General features: G+C 26.6%; 2 protein-coding genes across 7 annotated transcripts in view; one reads left to right on the top strand and one right to left on the bottom strand.

Moving 5' to 3' along the window:
* The window catches only part of LOC142329190 (uncharacterized), a 46,980-nt gene extending 42,694 nt beyond the window's left edge, over window positions 1–4,286 (top strand). Inside the window, exons 8-9 of the mRNA XM_075373584.1 lie at window positions 383–493; window positions 4,088–4,286. Of these exons, the coding sequence (XP_075229699.1) occupies window positions 383–493; window positions 4,088–4,286 (310 nt within the window). The remainder of the gene's footprint in view (window positions 1–382; window positions 494–4,087) is intronic.
* LOC142328710 (sorting nexin-14-like) overlaps window positions 439–24,319 on the bottom strand; it is a 106,061-nt gene continuing 82,180 nt past the window's right edge. For 5 of the 6 annotated variants that reach the window (XM_075372649.1, XM_075372644.1, XM_075372646.1 and 2 more), the window contains one exon: window positions 22,715–23,029. In XM_075372649.1, the coding sequence (XP_075228764.1) occupies window positions 22,883–23,029 (147 nt within the window). In that variant the 3' untranslated portion in view covers window positions 22,715–22,882. Of the gene's footprint in view, window positions 492–21,176; window positions 21,210–22,714; window positions 23,030–24,319 lie in introns of those variants that run through there. The other variant, XM_075372648.1, reaches the window with a different exon arrangement.

The following is a 24,319-nucleotide window of genomic DNA, read 5'->3' as shown; positions in this document are numbered from 1 at the left end:
TCAGAACAGAACAAACCATGTTATTAGTCTGGAAATAATAATTATTTAATGTTATTCATTCAAAATCATTTTATTCTTCAAGATATTATTCCACAACAAATCTCAGTCATAGCAAAACTACAAGGTTTTCAAAAACTGCATTGTACAGTGTTTTCAAGAAACTAAAGAAAATAAGGTTAGAATTGTTTTTGACAACCTTAAAATCTTACAGAAACTATTTCTCTATATGAAGATTTAGTTTCTATAAAGAAAATCATAAATTAAATAACACTAGCAAATGCAATTTTATTTATCATTAATAACAGAACTTGTCTGCTTTTTAAAAATGAATAATTAGTTGTTATTCCATCAGTATCACATAATTGCGTTTCTTTTATCACAGGATGTACAAAGAAGTCTCTCCAACTGATCATAACTGCCATTCACCATTACTGATGCAACCCCAAGGTGCAAACCCAGATCTTCCAAAAGGACCTAATAATGATATCTTGCTGTAAGCATAAAATTTAAAAAGTTATACATTTACTAATTTTTATTTTTTCATTACTGGTTAAATAATTTACATAGATAATAGGTAAACAAAATTTGTTTACATCCATTTTTTAGTGAATTCTGTTTTTATTTTTTTATTAAAATATTATTTTATATGATATATAACAAATCACATGTTAAATACATGTAGATTTTGCTTGTTCATTTAATTTTTTGTGATAACCGCAAAAATATTTATTAATAAACGGGTTAATTCTTCTTTCATACATCTATCTTTGGTTTTTTAAGTTTGGTTTACAGTGACACAATAGTCTGTTAGCCTAGTTAAAGTAAGATAAGTGATCTTATCTGTTATGGTTAGCCATTACAGAACAGTTAATTAATAATAAAGTTGAATCTTAATACCAAGGCATATCAATCATAACCAAATGTAAGTGACTACAGAATAGCTGTCAATAAATTGACAGCTTTAGAATTAACTTTTACTGGTCAGTTTTCAGAGTTGTTTCCTATCTTGTATGCTTTCTGTTCTTATCTACAACATCATTAGAAAAATTGACACAATTATAATATTTCTTGCCTCAATTAAAAAATTGAGTCATGGATTGTAAATTACATTCCAACTTATATATAGTTAATACAGAAAGTTGAAACTGAACATAAACTGTACATGTACAGTTTAACTGTTATGTGTAACTGTTATGTACAGAAACTCTACATAAAGTTTCACTGCTACAAATCACATTTACAGTTGTAAAGTAGCAAAATGATTTTGAGTTGTAGTTAATGAATGTAATAATATTATTGCGTAACTGTAACTTAAATATTATAACATGGGTGACAATATAGGTTATACCATATTTATTTTGTGGATGCAGTTCATATCTTAAAATCAAGGTAGTTTAACTATATCTAGAGAATATAATAATATTTTATATGCTAACAGTTTTCAAGTTACAAAGTATTTAACTGGCGGTTAAACCAAGAGTACCATTATAATTATAATTATAATTTCCTAGGCAAGCACAATAATGTCTCCTTAGATTTATGAATACAGTTAATGATTAATTTTATACATTTTTTTAAATCTCAATATGATATACAAAAAGATGCAATAATAAAATTATAAATGAGAAGCAACAATTTTAAACTAACAGAAACTAACACAAAGAAGGGTTTATGAATGAAAAATACTTTTATAATATTAATAAATATTAAATAAATTTACTTCTCTACAGACTGATGAATACACTTCTACAGAATTAATATTCTAAAGTCACTGTAATTAACAATGGCTGTAGCACAGTGATTGATTGGTTTAAGATTTGCCATTAATCTGCACAGAAGATACATATGTAAACAATTCTACCATTTGTTTTTTTTAAATTGTCAGTTTTATAATTCAGTATGACACTAGGTGTCATAATGATATGAATTAGAAAGTTCTGAATGAAATTATTCATAGAGAACTGTGCATTTAGCTGAACCATTGTTTGAAATTTTCTCATTAAAACTAAAATGTTTCCAACTAAACTACTTTAGCCAACCTGCCATGAGATATTAATCACTTATAAAAAAGTAAAATTAAAAAATTAATTGCAATACTTGATAAAAGTAAAAGACTACTTTTTTGGGGGTATTGAAACATAATGTTTATAAAAAACCTGCAGACATTGATGAATTAAAAAGAAGAGTAATTGACGAATCTGCTTGTGTACCAACACAAGTTATAAACGGATATTCCTTGAAAGGCTTTACAAAGGCTCTACAGCTTGGCACACTGCTAAGCAAGTGGAGGGGAAGCATTTTAAGCATTTATTGTAAAATGGTATGCTTTCAAAATTAATTTCATAACTAATTTACAATCGAAAACATTTATTTAATTTAAAATAAATACTGTAATATTTAAAGTAAATAATATCACTTGATAAAGCCATTTAATTTATTGTTGTGTTGTTAATTACACTGGTCAACATGATTTTTGTCTTGCTTGTACCAATAGATGCACTTAATGCAGCTTTTTATCCTGTTTTCAAATATGTATTTGGAATTTCTAAATCAACCACAGTTTTTTTGTTAATTTAATTTTTTTAAATAATAAAAAGAATTTTTTTTTGCCCATTTGTTCATTGTCAACTAAAAGAACCAAATGAGTTAACTGAAAGGGTAGCGTTTCTACTGTTGTGCAGGTTCAGACATGTACAAACATGAACTAGTGTTGCACACATTTATCAGAACAATGCCAGTAGTGAACCAGTAAAGACATCATTGTGAGTGCTTTGTATGTCTGAATTATTGTTTATTACATATTAATTTTATTTCTTTTAATTAGTCGTTAGTTACAAAATGCCTAGAGTTTGTTTAAATCATCCTAACCATTTTTGTTATGTATGTGGTGAAGTGATGTTCAAGTCCCAAAGGTGAAAAAACCTTATCCATTAGTAAAAAAATGTTATGAATTTTATTTTGGGTGTAAAGTCAGATACCAAACAAGGGGCTAGGTCCCACATATCTGTTGTTTATCGTGTGTTTTAGGCTTTTCACTGCAAGGAAAAATGGCACGTGCCACATGCCATTTGCTATCCCTATGATTTGGAGGGAACCCAAAGGTCATTCTTCTGACTGTTATTTCTACTTAACAGACATTAAAGAGATTACATCAAAATTAAAATGAACAGTGGTGTACCCTAACTTACAATCTGCAATGAGACCAGTTCCACACTGCGAAGAATTGTGCATACCAAAGCCTCCAGAACATGTGACATTAGATGAAGACAGCTGAGAGTGTGATGGAAGTAAGGAAGAAAAAGAAACAGTTTCTGGTGATACAACTTTTGAATAAAGCACTTCATCTAGTCTCATTTACTGACTTAAGAAAATCTTAATAATCTCATACGAGATATAAAGTTATCCGAAAAACAGTGTGAAATGCTTGCTTCCCGGCTAAAAGGATGGAATCTTCTTCAAAAGAATACAAAGATATGTACTTATTGTAATCGTCATTCTGAATTTAAAGACTATTTTTTGAAGAAAATGGCTTAGTGTTTTGTAATGACATTTCTTCTCTTATGGAGACACTTTGTAATGAACATAACCCAACAGAATGGCATTTTTTACATTATGAATGTAAAATGTAATAAAATTGTTTATGCAGCACAGCTTACCTCGTTTTATTGTTAACACAATTTTTCAGTCATTGCAAATTTAAATGCTATAACTTGATAATGAAAACATTAACAGAAAAACAGGTTCCACCATTGATTTTTTTTTGTAAAATTTTAAATTGAAATCATGTGTCATATTAACCTTCCTGTTAAAAAAAATTAAGTTTTATTCAATACGTGGAAAAAAATTAAAACCCACCATAATAATATTATAACCCACCCAGTGTGTATATATAAATATATATATTATAAACATAATATTTATAATTTTAATTAATATAAAAATATAAAATGAGCATTTAGAATCTACAAATAAAAAATTAAGAATAAAATGAACCCTAGTATGTAAACAATACAAAATAATTAAAATAATATAATATATGACTAGAACATAATTAAATTAGATTAATTTGATAATTTTAATTTTTCAGACCTGATTATGCAACATGGAATGGACCGAACAAGGAGTTGGCACGTGGTCCTGATAAGAGCCTTTTAGGCAGCAGAGTAATAGCAAAAGGTCCTGATAAAACACTTAGAAAAGGTCCAATAAGAGGACTAGCTAAAGGAAGTATTTATTCAAGGCTAACAAAAGAAGCAGCTTCTCATAATGAATCACGCGGAAAATAGCAAAAACAAACTTCTTGTATCTTAATATAAAATGAAATAATTAACAATATTATTTTTAATCCTTGTTGTGATACCTATAATACGTAGCATTAAGTATTTATTGATAATAAATAGTTAAATTATTATTGTAATTTTTATAAAAAAACAAACAGTGTATACTTGTGTTTTTTCTGTAACAAAATTTTATTATTACACTTTTAATATTTACTGGTGCATCAAAAATTTTAAATATTAATACATATCATTAATGTATACTACCCCATAAAAAGAAATTAAAATTTCTGATTGCTCTGTAATCATTATACCAGAAATGATTAAGACAAAAATTATTAAATATTATTTAATGAAAATTTATGCATGAAAACAAACATTATGCGATTACAAATAAATTTAGGAATTAATTATTTAGGAAGGGAATTCAGCTGCAAAAGTTTCAGTTAATCATTATTGCCTGATTTAAGAAAAACTGGGTATGAAAAGACAATAAAAAAATTACAATGAACTGTTAAAACAATTTAGAATTAGTATTTCATGTTTCTGAAAATACTGTACTGGTAAATAAGGACATATCAATAGACATTGACAATTAACAAGAAAATATAAATTATAATTAGTTTATTAAGAATTAACTAGGAGTGAAATTTTTATACGGGTATAATGCAACTATACACTGTTGTTTGTAAATGTATCTTAAAAAAATAGTCATGAAATAATTATATTTTTATATCCATATAGAAAAAAACAATTTTTTCCCACTAAGTGAATAATTTTATTGTAGTACCTAACAGTTTTTTCAGTAGTTAAATAAGTAATCTTACCACAACAGTAAACATAAATATCATTTTTAGTATACTTATAATATATTTTTAATGTATTACAAAGTAAAATTTAAACTTCCATTGTGACACAGTATTAATAAAATAAAATAAAAAATATTTTAAATAAATCTATTTCTTCATCTGAATTGATAATCGAGACATGAAAATATAGATTAAATAAGTACTGACTGATATTTTCAGCATCTTCCAATGAGATCATCATCTTTAGATAAAATTAATTATAAAAAAGAAATATTTTTAAGAAAATTTGTCATATAACTGCCAAAATTGTCAAAACTTTATGAATCGCCAATAAATTATGATGGTCGGTTACATTGGCAATACTTTTTAAATGTTAAAAATAAGATAATCTTATATTTTTCTCAATTTACCTGATCACATTGAAAAATATTTTATATTGGTTATCGATTAGATTTAAAACAATTTGATATGTGTAATAATTAATTGTCACCGAATATTATTATAGCATTAAAAAATATCTAATACATGTATTTTATGAATAGATTATTTACTTTTTGCTGTGGTGATTTAAAAATATTTATAAAATTATTGCAAACATATTATTCTGTGGAATTTTAGTTTATCTTTTGGCTATTAGTTGAACTTTATTGATTTGCAAGATAGAATGGCATGGCAATGCTTTATGGTAGGCCAGATGGGATGAGACAGAGGATGGGCATTATACGCATGATTTCTTTCCAGACATTGTTGGTTTGCGGGGGGGAGCCGCTTGGGTTCACCCTAACAAGTATGTGATGCAATTTCTTTCTGGTCATGTCGCCTTCCAAGACAGACTCTAGCGATTTGGCCTGGTAAATTCAGGTGTGTGTTCAGATTGTGGACAACTGGATGATGCATACCATGTAATTTATGAATGCGCAAAATACAAATTTTATGCACAAAGACTATTTGTCAGATCAAAATTAGATCTCTGTGAGAATTGGAAAAACTGAGCCGAATGGGTAATCGTTGAAAATTGCATAAGGTACCTGGCAAGAGAACATACTGCTGAGGAAATTCAGGGTTTTGCCAGGTCTTTCCTGCATCTTGGTTTTGTTGTACTAGTGTTATAAGTTTTGATGTTTTTGTAGTGTTCTGTTTATTTAGTTTTATTTTAAGTTTATTTTTATTTCTTGTTTTGTGTTATGTTATGGTTATATGTTGAACTCAACTTCTGGTCTATCAGGTAGGTAGTTGCTGCGTTTTTAATTTCAGTTCCTTCATGTTACTCAGTCTTGTTAAAGACTTGAAATACATTTGTTTTGTTTTAAGGAATTCATTTCCTAGTAGTACACTGATGGGAATATCACATGTGGTATTCTCATCATTGGCATCCTGACTGAAGCAGAATAAGGCTGAGGGATGGCTTTTGGATCTTCAGGATCTGAAGATGACCTCTGGTAAAGCCCATAAGGGCTAGGAATGAAGGAAGAGGTGGCTTAGTGATTGCAACTGTCACATGGAGGGTATCTTCCCCTACAGGATCAGGTGATTTAAATCTTATATTACATTATAATTTAACTCTAGTAACTCCCCCCCCAAAAAAAATACCTAATCTCTGTGACATTCTTACTCATTAATCTGACAATCTGACTCATAAATATTTTCACTAGCTGTTGCACAAAGCTAATGCAACACTTTAAAAGTCTAGTAAATTATAGATTAAATGTTACTTTTAGACTGGTTTGTTACTGTTTCTTTCTTCAGTTGATTTCACTACAAGATGAACAATTGATTTCATTTATTGTAAAATAAATCTTTATCACACATAAACTTTTCATCAGTTTTTGTGGAAGTAGGTGGGAGTTTAACATTGGTTTATTGTTCTGTATGCCAACTTATTAAATGGTGGCAGTAACATATAAATGTATATTCATCTATTTACTTATCAACCAAAATTACTTAAATTTAGTGTTCAAATGAATAAATTAATTGTTAACTAGTTATGAACTAATCAACTGTTATCCAGACAGCTGATTTTCTTTTAATTAAGATTAGCTTATTTTCTAAATTTTTTATATATTGTAACTGTAGAAACTAATGTATACTGAAACTGAATGTAACTTCATAAATAATTGATTGAATTATTGCATCCCATCAGCAAAATATAACTATTATTTTAAAAGTTACATTCACTTTTTATTATCCTTTTCATGAGTACTTACACACTGATCAAAACATTTATCAAATAAAAATAGTCAATAATACAAAATTATCAATTAAAAAAAAAAAACTTTAAGATGATTTTAGAATTATCTTAAAAATTATAATCATAAACTAATTTTGATTGTAAATGACACACTGGCTCAAAGTCAGTTGGTTTGTTGGCATTATTTGTTAGTCTATCACTCAAAAAATTCCACCGAAAAGTTTTAATTGAATAAGACATTTAATATAGCCATGAGCTATGAAATTTAGACAGTGATATGTTTTTTGGAGAAAAATAAATGAGAGATATCAGCTGAAACTCAAAGCAACAAAATTGATATGCATGGTACTAATGTGATGTGCTAAGGAACAAATGAAAATAACATGAAATGTTTTGGTGGAGTGAACATGTGTCCATATTCTATAGCTGTACAAAACATTTGCTGAGAAAATTTGAATGCAACATTTACAGTCAGCCATCATTCATTTAAAAAAAAAAAGAAATTGAATAACTTATTTTTGTATAAATGATTGAAGGGATTTTTGTAGGGTAAACAATTTATAAGTCATAATGAAATGAAAGATGTAAAACAGTTATTTAATGGACTAAAAGAAAAAAAAAAATTACTGATATTTTGAAGCTTGTGGATCATAATTAAGTAACTAATGTTTGCAAATTATTATTAGTAAAAAGAATGAACTTTTAATATTAGAATATTAATTTTAATATTTTTATATTACAAATTTTTTAAAATTGAATAATTTTTACAATGATCAAAGAGGTCAGTCAACTCAACCAAAAATATATATATAATTTTATTGAAATTAATCTTTTTAAGATTCATATTATTCCTCTGTATTGTAAAATTATATTTTTAATTCTATCACTATAAACTACCAGTACAGAATATTAAAATATGACATCTTACTTTAATTTATCATGGTAGTATTTTTGCAGGATTCCGCATCCTCAGTGACTACTAAGGATGCAGGATCTAGCAAAATTACTATCATATAAATTAAGTTATGTCATCATCAATTTTCTGTACTAGGAGGATTATATTGATCGAATTTAAAAAAAAAATATATATGTATATTATATACATAATATATTATACATTAAATATATATTATATATCATAGTAGAATTAATTCAGTATGAAAGTGCTTACAAAGAAGATAAAAAGTAGTAATAAACTAAGTATAATTTTTAAACATAGTAATAAAAGCTATTTATACAATACACAAAGCATGCTAAAAGCAAAAACATTTTTTACTAAATTCTATTCCAAGTTTAAAAAAAAAACAGTTAACTTTTAAAAAATATCTTTTAAATGATTTAATCATATTATGTTAATAAAAGTAGTGAAAATTGTCAGTGTTCACATTTCTTGTTTTTACTTTTAGGATATTATATTATTTACATAATTTTACTAGTTGCTGTTATTTTTTTTTTAAAATGTTACTGTTTATGTTTATTCATTATTATTATTGTTGTTGTTGTTGTAATATATGTTTTAATAAATTGTTTTTGAATTACGATACAAAATCAATTAAATTATAGTGCAATACATTTTATGTTTTACAAAGATATATGAGAATTAGAAAACAAGTTTTATTCATTCTTTATTTTTGAACGTTAATAATATGACAAGAGTGTTTTATAAATTACTATTTTTTATACTAATAATATGATATTTTCTTGTATTATGCAAAAAAATATTATTTTTAACAATTTTATTTTGATTATTAGTGTTTTTATTTAAACTCACTTTGTAAATTAAAATTATCATTCTACAATGTTTATATATAAAATAGAAAAAAAATGCTCAGAAAAAAAAAATAGTGAAAGTAAAAATGTTTGGAAATTTTTAATGAAATAATATAAAAATGATTTATTAGATTTACATTAATTTATAATTATTTTAATTAAATCCCCCCCACAATGAGCATATTCTTGTATTACTCTATTAGGTACTTGGATTTTATACAGATATAGTAGTATAATATATGTTTATTAAAAACCACAATATGTAGGAAGTAACATAGATATCCTGCTTGTAGGCAAAAAGTTGAACATCAATATATATTGTTACTGGTATAGTTTTACAAATTATTTGTTTTACAAGTTATTAACAGTTATTTATTAATGAAATCTTATAATTGTTATCTATTAAATTTATAAAATAAGTGTATTAAAAAAAACTTTAAAGAATAATTTTGTAATATAGAAAAAAATACTTTATAAATTATGCACATAGTTAAAGCTGTACTTCTTATAGAACAATAATTTTAGATAAGAATTTAAATTGTTATCTAATGACTGCTCTCTCACTCCTCTAAAACAATTTTAATAAGTTTGTTAAACACTGTACAGTTTTTTAAATGAAAAAAATTAATTTATTAAGATGAATGTGTCAATCCTAAATGTGCCATTTTAAATTAATTATGCATTATTAACATTGTAATACACAAATAATATTAAAATATTACAGCGGATGTAGTAGAAAGTTTGCAAGTATCTATTGCATGTTATAAAAAACTAGTGATGTTAAAATATGATAACAATTTATAACATAGTACTAATTTGTAAGGTTATTATAACACCAATGGTATAATATATATATATATATATATATATATATCCACAACTCCTCAGTGTTAGAAGTAAGATTTAATGGAGAATATAAGAAAATAAACCACTGCCTTTCAGTATTACATTTCATTAAACTTTCATAGTTATATGAGCATTAAAAAAAAAGCAAGAACTAAAATGTTTAGTAATCATTAGATTAATTCTATTGATATTTTTATTATATATATATATATATATATATATATATATATATATATAATAATAATAATTTAATCTATGAATCCTTTAACAATTTTTGAGATTATTTACAGATATAAATAACATTTCTAGATTAGATTTTAGGAAGAATAGAAAGAGACCTGGATTTACCAGATTTTATCTCGGTCACTAGTTTAATTATTTGTACAACTCTCAAGCAATTATTGTGTAAGTTATCACTTCAAGGTGTGATCAAACAACAGAGGGATAGCCTCACCTTGAGATAGTTTTGTTATCCTGTCCTGGATCAGAAAAATTTCTGAGAAGAAAATGTAGTTTAATTAAACATTTGTAAAAAAATAACTTCAAACCTCTTATTCCCAGTAACATAATTTACGATTACGTGAGTTGGAAACTTTTGATAAATCCAGAGGCTGTTAGTGCTCAGCAACTAATCACAAAGTAAGTTTTATCAGTATACATATGCAACAGTGCATAAAATATACTGTTTAATAATCGGCACTCACACATTCTACAGTATTTAAAAAATACATAATCCTTCAAAATTTACCTTGAGTACTTTTTTTTGGGGAGGGGGAAAATTATGAAGCCTGGCTTTGTTTGAACACTATTCATTCATTTGGCTAAGGTATACCATGGAACAGGAAAGAAAGTCTTAAGTTGATTTATAAGCAGCCTCCCAATCAGATATGATGAATGCATTGGCCTTTTAAGCAGTGGTGGCTTGCGTATAGGCACTGTGGAACTGCAGCAACCCCTATTTCCACTTGATATTATCGATAACATGTAATATAATGAGTCTTTTTTTCTTTACACTTGTACAATATATAATCTTTAAGCTTAATGTCAGTAGCCATCCTCCAGTTTATGAAAAAGATACAAAAATTTTTGTATGGAACTGTGTGCTTCACAGCGGCATGGTGTTTGGCAATTGTGCACATGCACATATAGGAAGCTGCACGTGAGGCTGCAAGGGAGAGAGAGCACTGTCACTCCCGCAGTGCTGGTGGAAGGTAGTTTTTCTTTTACTTCGCATGTGTATGGAATGTTCCTTGTTTGTTCCCTTTTCTAGTTTAGTCAGTGGAAGGAATATGAAACTTGTTTAGTTGTTTTTTCAGTAGTGATTAGAAGATGGTGAAAAGTAAGGGATCTTTGATTGGCAAATCTGTCCAAAAACCACCCTGGAAAGGCGAAAGAGAAGGTAATTAGTAAAAACTAATTATGTATTTGTTTCTGTGTACATAAAAATTTAAATTAAACACCATTGGACTTAATGTTTTTAAGCGGAAATTTTATTAAGTTATTATCTATTAATACTTAAAAATATTATCTGTATTGACATTCTATTATTTATTCAGTTAAACCAATTATGGTTTTTTAAGCAAATGTGCTTAAAAACTGTGTACCATATTCTTGAATGTGTTAAAGAGTAGAATTAAATTTTATCTTGCTCCCAGCTATTCAATTAGATTCATTTTTTCGGTTCTTTGATTTTATAAAAGACTTTAACCATGGTCTTGAAAAGGCCCAGAAAAAACTTTTATAGAACAGCATCCCCACTAATTTTAGCTACGAGCACTCTCAAGCAATCACTCTCTCTTTTTTTTTTCAAGTACTGGCTGTTAATAAGAATGTTATTATATGAGGTAACTGTTGAGGAAGGGGATTAAATAGGACTCAAAATGTTTTTACTAAAAAATTTATTTCTTAATTGTTTTTTTTTTCATACTTCAAACACAGTATAATTTTGATGATTAAAACATCATTTGATTAAGGGGGTTATCAAATGAGACCCAATTTTTTTTTAATTTCTATTTTTTTTTTCAATTATACTTTTAATTTGAATATATTTTAGTGTAAAAACATCTGTTGATCAAGGAGGTCAAATCAGAGCCTAATTTTTCCGTAAACATTTTAATATTTCTCTAATTTTTACTCTAAATATTGAATAATTAAGTGATTAATATTAAAAAATTTTATGACATTTGAAATAAAAAATTGTCAAGGGAAAGCCATGTAATTCTTGGCTAGCTTTCTTTTTACAATGATTCATAATATTTTAAACAAAATACTATCCATATGAAATATACTATCAGATAGTCAACCATAGTCAAACAAATAGCAGTCTAGATTTTTTTAAATGTATGTTTTCTCATCAATAAAGTTAAAAAAGGTACTCAATTCCCATACAGAGTAATGGAAAAGGGCTGATAATTTACTCTTCACAGAATCATGTGCTGAATGGATATGATTAGGCTGTATATGTTCTTTTTGTATTTATTTAGCCTCTGGGACCACCGTTAGGTATTGCTTCAGAGGATGAGATGGAATGACAATTTTTTAGTGTGTGAAAACCCATGCCTGACCGAGATTTCAGCCTCAGAAATTCAAGATGTTGAGGGACTGATTTACACAGAGTAAAATCTAGCTCAGACACTATAAAGTTTTCACAACTTTCCCAGAAAAAGTGTCAATTTTTAAAAACTGTTCAGCAGTATAATACACATGGAAAAAGTTTAAAGCAGTGGGGACTTTTGGTAGAATGTGTTTTTTATTCCAACATTTATAAAAAATTTTTTAAAATATTTTTATTAAAAAAAAATTGTATTTTCATAGTGAACTTAAAGTATTGAGGTTCAACTTACAAAGTTCTTTAAATTTTGTAAAATATATCGTTAATTTATTATCTTCAAGTTTTAAATTAAACATTATTTTATAAATATAATTATAAGAATAACAGAATTAAGTAAGTACCAATTACATTAATAAATATATTATTTATTAAGGATTGTTAGATTTTTTTTATAAGCTTAATGGTTCTTAGAAATAATTAATTCAGAATTATAATAAATTATTATAGTAGAAAATAATTATGGTTTAGAATTAAAAAAATAAACAGAATACATTGAGGAACTATAACAAACAAAAGTTTAAGAGAATTATGAAATAAAACATGAAAAATCAGCAGTTATGTCAATTTAATTAATTGTAAAAACAAATCATAAAATATTTTATATAAAGTTTTATTAAAACAGCAGGACATTTATAATTAGAGCTTCAGTATTTTAAAATATAGATGTAAAATATATTGTTATACGTGAGTAAAGGTATGACAATTCATTGTTGTAAAGGTATTAAGTTTAATTAAAATTTAAAATATTTTGTTCATGAAATGAGTTAAAAAGATGGAATTGTATTTTGTTTTTTGAAACAATTTTTTTTTTTTACCCAATGTAATGTAGTAGTATTTAATATAATACTTAATAATTTTCTTTTTATTAACCCATCCCTCAGTATATATATATATATTTCTTTAAAATTATTTATAAAAAGAACATCTTCAAAGAAAGATAAGTAACTATTGTGCTGTATTTTTTCTTTAATATTTAAATGTATGCATTCTTGGTATTAACGTAGCTTGCCTTCCACACTTCAGAAATTCGTATCACTATCTACTACTTGTCTCCATCATTTTTCAACACTTCTGAAATCCTACTCTCATTGGTTCAAATAAAAACAAAATAATAAAGTATATAAATAATAAACATCCTTCTATACAATAAAATATAGTAACAATATAATTTAGACAAACAAGGGGTATATAGCTCAAAATGTGAAAACTGTGATTTAAAATTTATGCATTGGCAGAATAACAACCAGGGCCAAATCTGATGGTATACAGTCAAGTTCGAATGTTTTAAATTATAGCAGCAAAACTAACTTTGAGGTGGAACAAGATGGTTTGCTGTCAAAATTACAAGAATACGTACAGTTGTAATAAAAATGACAAAAAGAAATAATTGAATAACTGTAGGCCTACTTAGCTAAAAAAAATTGACTTTTTATTTTGACCAGTCAGTTTGTAGACTATAATTGTAAATGTTTTAAATAATTAAATAGCCTGTTTCCTGAAGAAAAAAAAACTGAAAATTTTTTAATAATAAAAAAATTAAAAATATATATGAAAAAAGATTAAGAAACATGATGTCTTGGTGTAGCTCAGTTGTAAGCTGTTGGACTGCATCAGTTGATTGCAAAAATGCTGAGGTCCCAGGTTCAATTCAGATAATTCAGTCTGACATCTTACCTACATCTTTTTCAAAGATTCTTTCACTGTGTTTCATAAAAGTGGAAACCTTTGCTTGAGCTGGCCAAATACTCTTTCAAGTATGATCCTCTCCTTAGCATGCTTGATGTTGAACAGTTCCTGTTTTCTGTTGACAGAAACAGTTGAATCACAAGCGACTTGTACGCTTGAAGTTCGCAAATCCTTTTCTGTTAATACAATCATCTCTGACTGCAGATGGTTTTTTAATCCTGACGTCAAATTGAGTGCACCGATAATTGATGTATCTGAAATCTGTTACACCACTCCTCTTTAGCTACTTCCATTGTCTGTAAGTTGGATAGAAATTTGCTCCATAAATGTGCTTTCTCCTTTATGCTGTCAGCTATACTACTTATAAACGGTTGAGAGTGGTGATCCACCAAAATCTTGTTCAACTCTGGTTTAAAATCCATTGTTACTAACGAATCACAAAAATATTTCAATTTTCTGGTATGAGTAGAGAGCTCCTCATTTAGTTTCATTTGCTTTTCCCAAAAAGTGATCTAAAAGGTAATTATATTTTCACTTTCAAATCACAATAAAATCTTTGAATTGCTTTCGCTAGTATCCTTTTCCTCCAACTAAATCTTCTCTTTTTGAAATCTCATAAACCCTGTCATTTGTCTCAAATTAAAATGCAATAATCACCAGTGCAGTAATCTAGGTATTCTCAATAGCTACCTTAAAAATAAATGTTAACTTATTCATTCAAATTAGTTCTTGTTTTTATTCCATTAAAAATAAAACATTACTGGAAAAACTCTAATAACTTTTTATATGGTAACTAAACACTGATTAATTTACAAGTTTATTTATTGCAGTAAGAGAACACTTAATTTTTAAGGAATCCTTCTGGTTATTCAATTTGTCATAAGTATTTAAAATGTTATGAGTAAGAAGTTAATACTTTTTTTACTCAATAAACCCAGTGTATCTTTGTCCTCTGTATTAGTTTTTTTATAAACACCTGGAAACCTTACAATTATTTCACCTTACTTCCTTTGTGTGTTGTCAAATAAGATTCAACCACTCTTCTTATTTCTTGGGCAGTTTCTAAGATGTGGTGTATAATATAAATTTTTATGAAATACCGTCTTAAAAATAATTTTTTTATATAGTCATAACCAATTATTTTTCATCTTTTAAGATATTTTGAACTTAGTTTTGTTTATCAGCTCAACATTTTTTAAATGAATACAATAAAATAAAAAATTTAATATAGGAAAGTAGATATAAAAAATCATATCAATGTAGAAATATTAACTTGACTTTATTAATGAACTGATAACAAAGATCTTCAATTTTCTGATACTATTAGTCAATAAAATTCCACTTCACCAATTAAAGTTGACAAAATTAACAATAATTCATTAACTTAAGGGGAAAAAATTAAATGACATATATGAGACCGTATGGATAAAAAGTAACTTTTAACCACAGTACTTGACTACCAAATCTGTAATTGAAGGATTAGTTTCCTGTAGAATTAATTTTTACGCATTACACTGCAACAAGATCAAGTAAAATATTTACAATCTCCTTATGGCTTTATCAGTAAGAGGTTTATTCTAATTTTTCAAGAACTATGATAATCTTCTTTCCACTTTTAAAAAAAGTTTCTTTCTTTAATTTGAAGATTTTGCCTTGGATGCTATCAGTCTATATCATAATATCTGTTGTTTTATCAATCTTGAAATAAAAAGTATGGTTGTAATACTTTCTACTAGCTTATCAAATCCCAAATACTATTGAGATTTTAATGCGGTACCTTTTCTCAGATTTAAATTCTTTAATGTGAAACTGATACAGCACAAATTTAAAGAAAAAATTTGTAGGTTTTGGATTTGTTTTACACTCATCTAGTTTTTCTTGAATTTTCATTAACATACCAAAATATCAAGGATGATTATTCCTAAAAAACGTAAGTGTTTTTTAATTTTTATTTTTTTTTAGTTAACTTTTACCTCAAAAGAATTATTCAGTTAAATATTTCTTAAGAAGTTAAAAGATATTTCTGTATCTTTCTTCTAAAATAATTCAGTGGATGGTGAAAAATTTGGTATTTTAACTTTTTACACTAACATTTAAATTTAAAATCCTAACTGTTGGGACAAAATAAAAAATAAACAATTTGATATATAAATCTAGGGATGGGTGTTGTACATACAAGTAAAAAAAGTATCTAATATGAGCTTCCCTATTTATTCCACTTGAAATATTATTAATTTTTGAGTATAAAAGGCATTCTTCCTAAAAATATTATATATAACACAAATTGTTTAATAAACTGTTTTTATCCACAACTTGTGCCAACTTTTCTGTAAAATGATAAAAATATACAATACTTTATAACATTATCTTCACGATCTTAAACTCATACATTAAAGAAATATTGTCTTTTGTTTCAACTTTTATTTTATAGCTACTGATAAATATTAAATATATTTTGTCATGATTTTCTATTTTCAATTTTTCGTATTGTGGTGGTTAGTATACATTTTCTTTTTGTGCAAGAAAGATTAATAGTTTAAGACCTAGCCAAACTAGTTGTATAAAACTACAAAATGGTGACAAGCACAGAATGGTCACTAGTCAAACCACCCACCATTCTAGTTGGGTTCTAATTAACAACACTTCACACATCATAGATGTAATAAATTATAGGTACCCTCATTACATACACAAGTGATGCAGCTACTTACCGGCAGCACTAATTTTTATCTTATACAGTACACATGTAAATATTTTATGTTATCAGGTTTAATAATTCTCTTCCCATCAAAAAAAGAAGAAATGTACAATTTGATAAAGTCAAAGATATAAACAGCATACACACAGTACAGGAAAGAGAGACATGATGCAAAGGAGAAGAAAAACATACTAATATTATAACTATCTAGAACTGAATGTTTTTAGATTAAACCTCTTTACCAATTATAAAAATACTTTAATAATAATTCTACCTATTTAAATAATACAATATATGTTTATGCAGTAGGAATTTAATTTTGTTTATTACAGTTTAGAATTTTGAATAATTTATAAATATTTGATTTACTAACAAGTAATAAGTTTGACCTTTACAGTTTCAATAACTTATATTTTTAATAATAACAAAGTTATGATATTTGATAGTTTTAAAATCAATTATTTTGTTGTATTCTGTTCTTTCTTCATTAATCTCAATAATATACATATAAAATGTAATAATTTAACCTCTGAAATGAATATACAAAACAGATTTTTTGAATTGTCTTTGGCTAGTGTTGCCTTCAAAGTATTTCTGTTGTACATCCATTAGGTCAGAAGGTATTCCAATTTCTAGAAAGCCCTATAACTTTTTCAGGAATATTCATGAGTTCCAGTATCACTTTATGTTGAATATCAGCAAAGTCAGAAAATATCCATACTTTTTATGTAGTTTTTAATTTTGGTAAAAGCCAATACCAAAGATAACCTAACTTTGTAATTGATTTTTATGTAAGAGTGTTTTCATGAGTGTACCACGGCTTGGTGAATTATCACGATGATTAATCAAATTATCAGGATATAATTCAGGTCTTTCCCTCTGAACAAAATTTTGTAATTTTTTCATCAACATTAATATTTTTACCTGCCATTAATCAAACTCTTAATAAGCTGTTAGAAGCTGTATCAAATCTTGCATTACATTTATTTTTTTTCCTGCCAAGTTTACCATTTTCATCATCTCACCGATTTTTAATTTCTATGTTATTCATAAACACTTGAGTTTCTAAGAGCATCTGCATCATCCACATTCGACAGCTCTAATGTTTTGTAGAGTTTTTCCAATTTTCACAAAAATTTGATGTTCATGTGCTGCTTTAAATTACTATTACTTATTTTTGTAACAAATCACAATGACCACGTAACAAATGTCCCTAGTAGACTGGTCTATAAATACATTAGTTACAATATGTGCAAAAATAATTCTAACCACTTTTATGACACAGGTGGCATGATGTAGCCATTCCAGTTATTAAACTACCACATCTTGTACATATAAACTACATATGCTGGATGAAAATCTACTTCAAATGAAAATAATAACTGTAAACATTAAAAAATTATAAAGAAAGAATTACTTCGTCAATACACACTTTTTTAAACAAAAAACACACCTTACATTTTGGTTTGGTTACGAAAAATGTTATAATTAAGTAATTTATATTTAAACCTAAGTACTTTATACCAAAACTTCTTTAAAAAATTTCGATATTAAACACTATGACAATCATCAATAAGAAAAAAATTAAGTATATAATAAAGTAAATACAATGAGTTTAAGATCATATGTATATATAATTCAATTTTCCGTCCCAAACCGTCCTGCACATTCTATGTTTGCTCATTTTACCTTATTATATTTCTTCATCTGAAATACTGTTATCATTCTTAATTCCTTATCATATTTACTGGAAGTTGAAATTAGAATTTAAGTATTTTTTTAATTGCATAAATAAATGGAAATAAATAAACATTAATTAAATAAGTATATTAATAAGTTATTCTGTGTGATATCATGAGTGGTGGTTAAATGTAATTACTAAGTGTAAAGTTATTAATAAATTACTAATAAAGAAGTAGAATAAACTATTTGTACACAATTATTGATGTTTAAGTGTGCAAATTATGTAAAAAATTATAACTATATAAATGTATCAATACACTTTACAAAAAAAAAAAAAATGTATATATATATATATATATAGATTCAATATTTGGAGCAGTTAAAAAAGGGTTTTTGGATTTCTAACATTAATTTTTCGTCAAAATTAACAAAAAAACATATCTGCTGCATGTACAAAAAAAAATTATGCATTATTATATAGATAGTTCCTTTCCCTCCTCTAAAACAATAACTAATGATTGGGGCAATAGCAAGATAGAAATATACAAAAAGTAAAAATAGGTCTATTTTATAGCTGGAGATAATACTAATAGTACACAAATTAAAAGTGATTAATAAATATCATTACAAATTCCATTGTGGATTACTAGTCTGTAATTTGACACTTTTTTAAATGGTAAGAAATTAAAAGCACTAGAAATCCACTGTTAATATATAATGAAATCACAATAAAAGAATAAGCAGTGTATGAATGGAGTATTTATCATCAAAGACATTAATAATGAGATTAATTGACCTCTGTTGTGAAAAGGTAGTATCTAAGCTTTTCATGTAGAAGTTCATTAGTTAGAATCTGTTAGGCTTGGTATTTTTCAAACCTGCAAAAATCTAGTTCATATTCCCAAATCTCAAGATTTGATAAATTATAAAAAAAAATTATATATTTTTATTTTATGTCGACCTCTGTGGCAGAGTGGTAGCATTTCTATTTTTTATCTGGAAGATTATGGGTTTGAATTTCAATTAGGCTTTGTATTTTTTCACTCACTATAGAATTCATTTCTTATAAAAAAAGAAGTAGGATAATTAAAATTGGGTGTGAGCCTATTGTTACTACAGCGTGAATAAATAATTATTTATTTAAAATTCTTGGATTGCCAAACTACCAGTTGTGAGGAAGAACGATTTAAGAAACTGCTAGCACACTCTTTTAGGAAGGAATAAGCATACTTTTCTTCTCAAATGGAAAATGCTTTAAGTATACTGTAAAAACAACATACTTGGGTCTATGTGTAATATAAAAATAAAAATTTATCTGGTTTATTGGTCATCATCATTGAACATATTTTAATGGAGCTTGATAGCTACTTCAATGCTGGACTTGATTCAAACTTAAGATGTGTAACATTTAAAAAAAGCCAAGAGCCATTATCTTGCTCAGAAATGATTTTTTCCAACTTCTTGTTTGAATGCTATTAAGAAAAAAAAATGTCTGTTAAATTTTGAATAACTTTTTAATTATTCCTGACATTTCACTTATGGCAGTGTACACAAACACTCCAAATACAAGTATAATTTAAAAAAAAATATTTTTATGAAATGCGATATTACATAGGCATTTTATATGGAATTACTTAATGTTTTGAAACCAAGATATTCTTAAGGTAGGAATACTGAAGAACAGTTCTGACAAGAAAAAGGTAGGTGTGTAAAGTGTATAAGTACATTTAAATACAACTAAAATAATATTTTGATAATAGTAAGTAATTGCTCATTTTTCAAGTAATGTGTTACCATTAAAATAATTATTACTGTCAACAGTGTTACACTATATAAATCCAAGCTAGTACATTAATGGTTACATAGCAATAAATTTAGACTATTTTAGTAATTACTAAAACTACCTGATAGTATGAACTTATTAAACACATAATATTTGTATGAATTTAATAGATTTTACTGTTCGTGTAAAAGTTATTTAAGAAAGAGATAGGTAATTTTTTTTGTTGCAGTAGTTAATATAAATAATCATTAATGTACTAAACTACCTATTTATGTTATATTATTATAGTGCAATATTATACTTAAATAAAAATAATTTAATTTATTATTAAAATACGTTTAAAAATTTGTTTACCTAACGAAATCTATTTTTTCTTAGGAGTTACTATCAAATGTGACGTATAAGTAAACTTCTGTGTTAAAAAAGGATAACAATCACTTCTTCACAAATATTTAATTCGTAATATTAAGGAAGGATTAGATATTTTATTAGATTTTATTGGATTAAACAAAAGTTGTTTTTTCAACAGCAATCTCATTACACACAAACTTTTCATATAATCCAAATAATGAATGTTTAATGCAGACCAATAGAATTATTCATTAAATCATAAATTTATTTTACTCTTGCATAGTTTTTCAAAAATTAGCATTTCAAAAGAAAAAGGTTGTCTTTTAGAAGATATCTTATGAATAACAGAAAAAATTTATATTTTTATCATATTAAATCTTGTACTTTTATGCATTATTGTAAATTACAATTATATATTTATCCAATTAAAACTTGTAGGAATTGCAACAAATTATACATAAAATGTACCCTTACCTGATTTTAATGTTCCATAAATTTTGTTAGATCCTGTAAAAAAAGTGTTTCAATATATAAGCCTTTAAAATAAAAAACCACTACTTCAGCTCTCGGTAATCTCCCTGTACAAAATCAATTCTAAATTTTTTAGGTTCACTAAACTAACAAAAAATACTAAAATAAAAACTACTCCTCCTTTGATACTTAATTTTTGCAGTTTTGAAACCAGTAATCTATTCTGTTTAACACTTCAGGTAACATCAATTCAATTAACAAATTTTCAAACTGAAGTAAGCCAATATATGAAGTATTGAGTAATATGATATTAGTGAAAACAGTTATGTTGTTTGTAACAATATTGTAAATAAACAATGTATTTTTTTTTTACAGAATGCACAAATTTATGAAGCAATTAGTTTAGCACTGGTTGTTACATACACACACACAACACACACAGAGTATTTGCCTGAATATAGGTCAAGGTATTTTTCTACACTTTCTCACATAAAATGTGGGGATCGACCTATAATCGGGATATGCAAGGCCAATTTACATTTGAATTTGATTGGGGGACTACAATTTATATTTATAGTAATAACTACCTTCAGTTATTGTTATTACTATTATTATTACCTATTATTTTTAGTAAAAGTGCCTAATTAAGAATTTACTATTTTAATAAAGATATTGTCTTATTTAATACGTAGAATTACATTTTCAAACTTTTAAAGAAAAATAATGATTAAATGAATCTATGCATGCAGTGAGTGTTTATAGTTTTAAATATATATATATATATATAGAGAGAGAGAGAGAGAGAGAATGCATTTGGCTACATCTTTCTCACTGTCTCAAATACTGTATTATCATAAAACAAAATAATTTTCATGAACTGTTTGATTTTATAAAATAAACTCCTGATGAGTGAAAAAATAAACTCCTTTCAGTCACAAATAACTAACATTACCTTGATATTAGAGTAATTTGCTGGGTTTCTTTTTACTGTATACCTTATCATCACTTGTTAATCCAAATCTTACCTTTGCCATTTGACAAATCTAAAAGCTCTTGATGATAACAGATTTTATTTTTTGTTGCACAATCAGCAAATGTGGCAAAATCTTTGCCATAAGATAATGCATAATTTTGATATACAATGCTATTTCTTTAACAAAATTTTCATTATGTAGGAACTACCTCCATCATCTCTCTACTGTCATGGGAAAAATATCTTTAATCGCTTGAAAAATCTTGATAAAATTCTGTTTTAGATTCATGCTTTAGAATTCATTAGAGAATTTCTGGATTAAACAGGATTTTCAGGATAAATCCTAAATATAGCTAAATAAGTTTATATATGAAATTCTTCAAAATAAAAAACTAAATTTTAATAAATCTAACTTTATAGATGTTGTCTTAGGCATAAACTTTACTATACTGTGCAAAGATTTTCAACATAAACAATTATGCTGAAAAAAAAAGAGGAAAATATAAACATACAATTGCACATAATATACATTTATTAAATTATTTTCAATAAATAATGTATACAGAAATCTAAATAATCAATTTATTAACACATAAATAAATAATAAATCTATTTTATAGAAAAAATGTACATGTATATACTAAATTTATCATTAAAGTAAAAGTTAATACTACATTGAACATATAAGTGACTTAAATTCAAAATAATTTTTAAATAAAATGGAATAATCATTTATTTATGCCTCAATTACTTCATCATTATCAGTCTCAATTTCCAGATATTCATCTTCCTCAGCAAATATTTGTTTCATTTTATCACTATCATCATTTCTCAATTCCGGAAATAGTTCCACAATGCAAGTATCAAATAGTGCATAAAATAGCTATATAAAAGAAAAAATAATAAATATATAGGTAATAAATAATACTAATAATAATAATAATAACATGTTTAGGCTTACCATACGCCCGAGATTAGCCCGGACAGTCCTGGATTTTTAGTGCTGTCTGAGGTTGCAAAAATATCTGGGGTTTGAGAATTTTATGACTGGCAAGGAGTTTTTTTAATTTAGACCTATATGTTAAACATCACATTTTTAAACATTTTCTTACGGCCGTGCATCTCAGCCGACCTTGGGGCAAGCGCTGACGTCAATTTTGACGCAGGCATGTCAAGTTGTTTCGCCACAACTTTTTACTTAGTCATTTGGCAACACAACAGGGGCAATGTGTTTATGTTGTTTTCATGTGTGAAGTAATTTTTGATAATTTTATCTCTATTCATTTTTTGTCTCATCGTTTAGCAATGGGCAAAAGAAAATGTGTGTTTAATTTTAACCTGCATGATGAAGCAATTAAACACATAAAAGGGAATGAAAATTTAATAATAGTTGGAGATTGGAATGCAAGCATCAGTAAAGGCAAGCATCAGTAAATATTGTGGGTGAATACGAGCTGGGCAAAAGGAATAAAAGAGTGGACTGACGTATTGAGTTTTGCACGAAGTATAATTTAATAACTGCCAACACTCAATTAAAAAATCATAATAGAAGGATATACACATGGAAAAAGCCTGGTGATATTGCAAAGTATCAGATAGATTTTATCACTAAACAAAGATTTAGAAATCAACTCCTAGAGCAAAGCATACCCTGGAGACAGTTGGTAAAGAAGATTTTTGAGGAGGATATTGCAAGAGGGGTCTGAGTAAAAATTATAAGGTAGAAAATATAGAAGAATGGGAGAATGTTTGAAAGGAAATTTTTAAATCAGCAGAAGCGAACTTAGGCAGAACAATGAGAACTGGTAGGTAGGAAACCTTGGATGTCAGAGGATATATTGTAGCTGATGGATGAACATAAAAAGTATAAGAATGCTAGTGATGAAGAAGGTAAAAGGAACTATTGACAATTAAGAAATACTATAAAAAATTGCGTGCAAATTAGTGAAAGAAGAGTGGGTTAAAGAAAAGTGTTCAAAGTGGAAAGTGAAGTGATCATTGGTAAAATAGACAGAGCATACAGGAAAGTTAAGCAGAATTTTATGGTACATAAATTAAAATTTAATATGTTACATTAAGATGGTACACCGATTTATAATATGAAACAAAAGGTTGATAGGTGAGTGGAATATATTAAGAGTTATACAGAGGAAATGAATTAGAAACTGGTGTT

The sequence above is a fragment of the Lycorma delicatula genome, chromosome 8 (assembly GCF_047948215.1).
Source record: "Lycorma delicatula isolate Av1 chromosome 8, ASM4794821v1, whole genome shotgun sequence".
Taxonomy (NCBI): Eukaryota; Metazoa; Arthropoda; class Insecta; order Hemiptera; family Fulgoridae; genus Lycorma; species Lycorma delicatula.
Note: the sequence above shows the minus strand (reverse complement) of the source record. Positions and strands in the feature narration are given on the sequence as shown.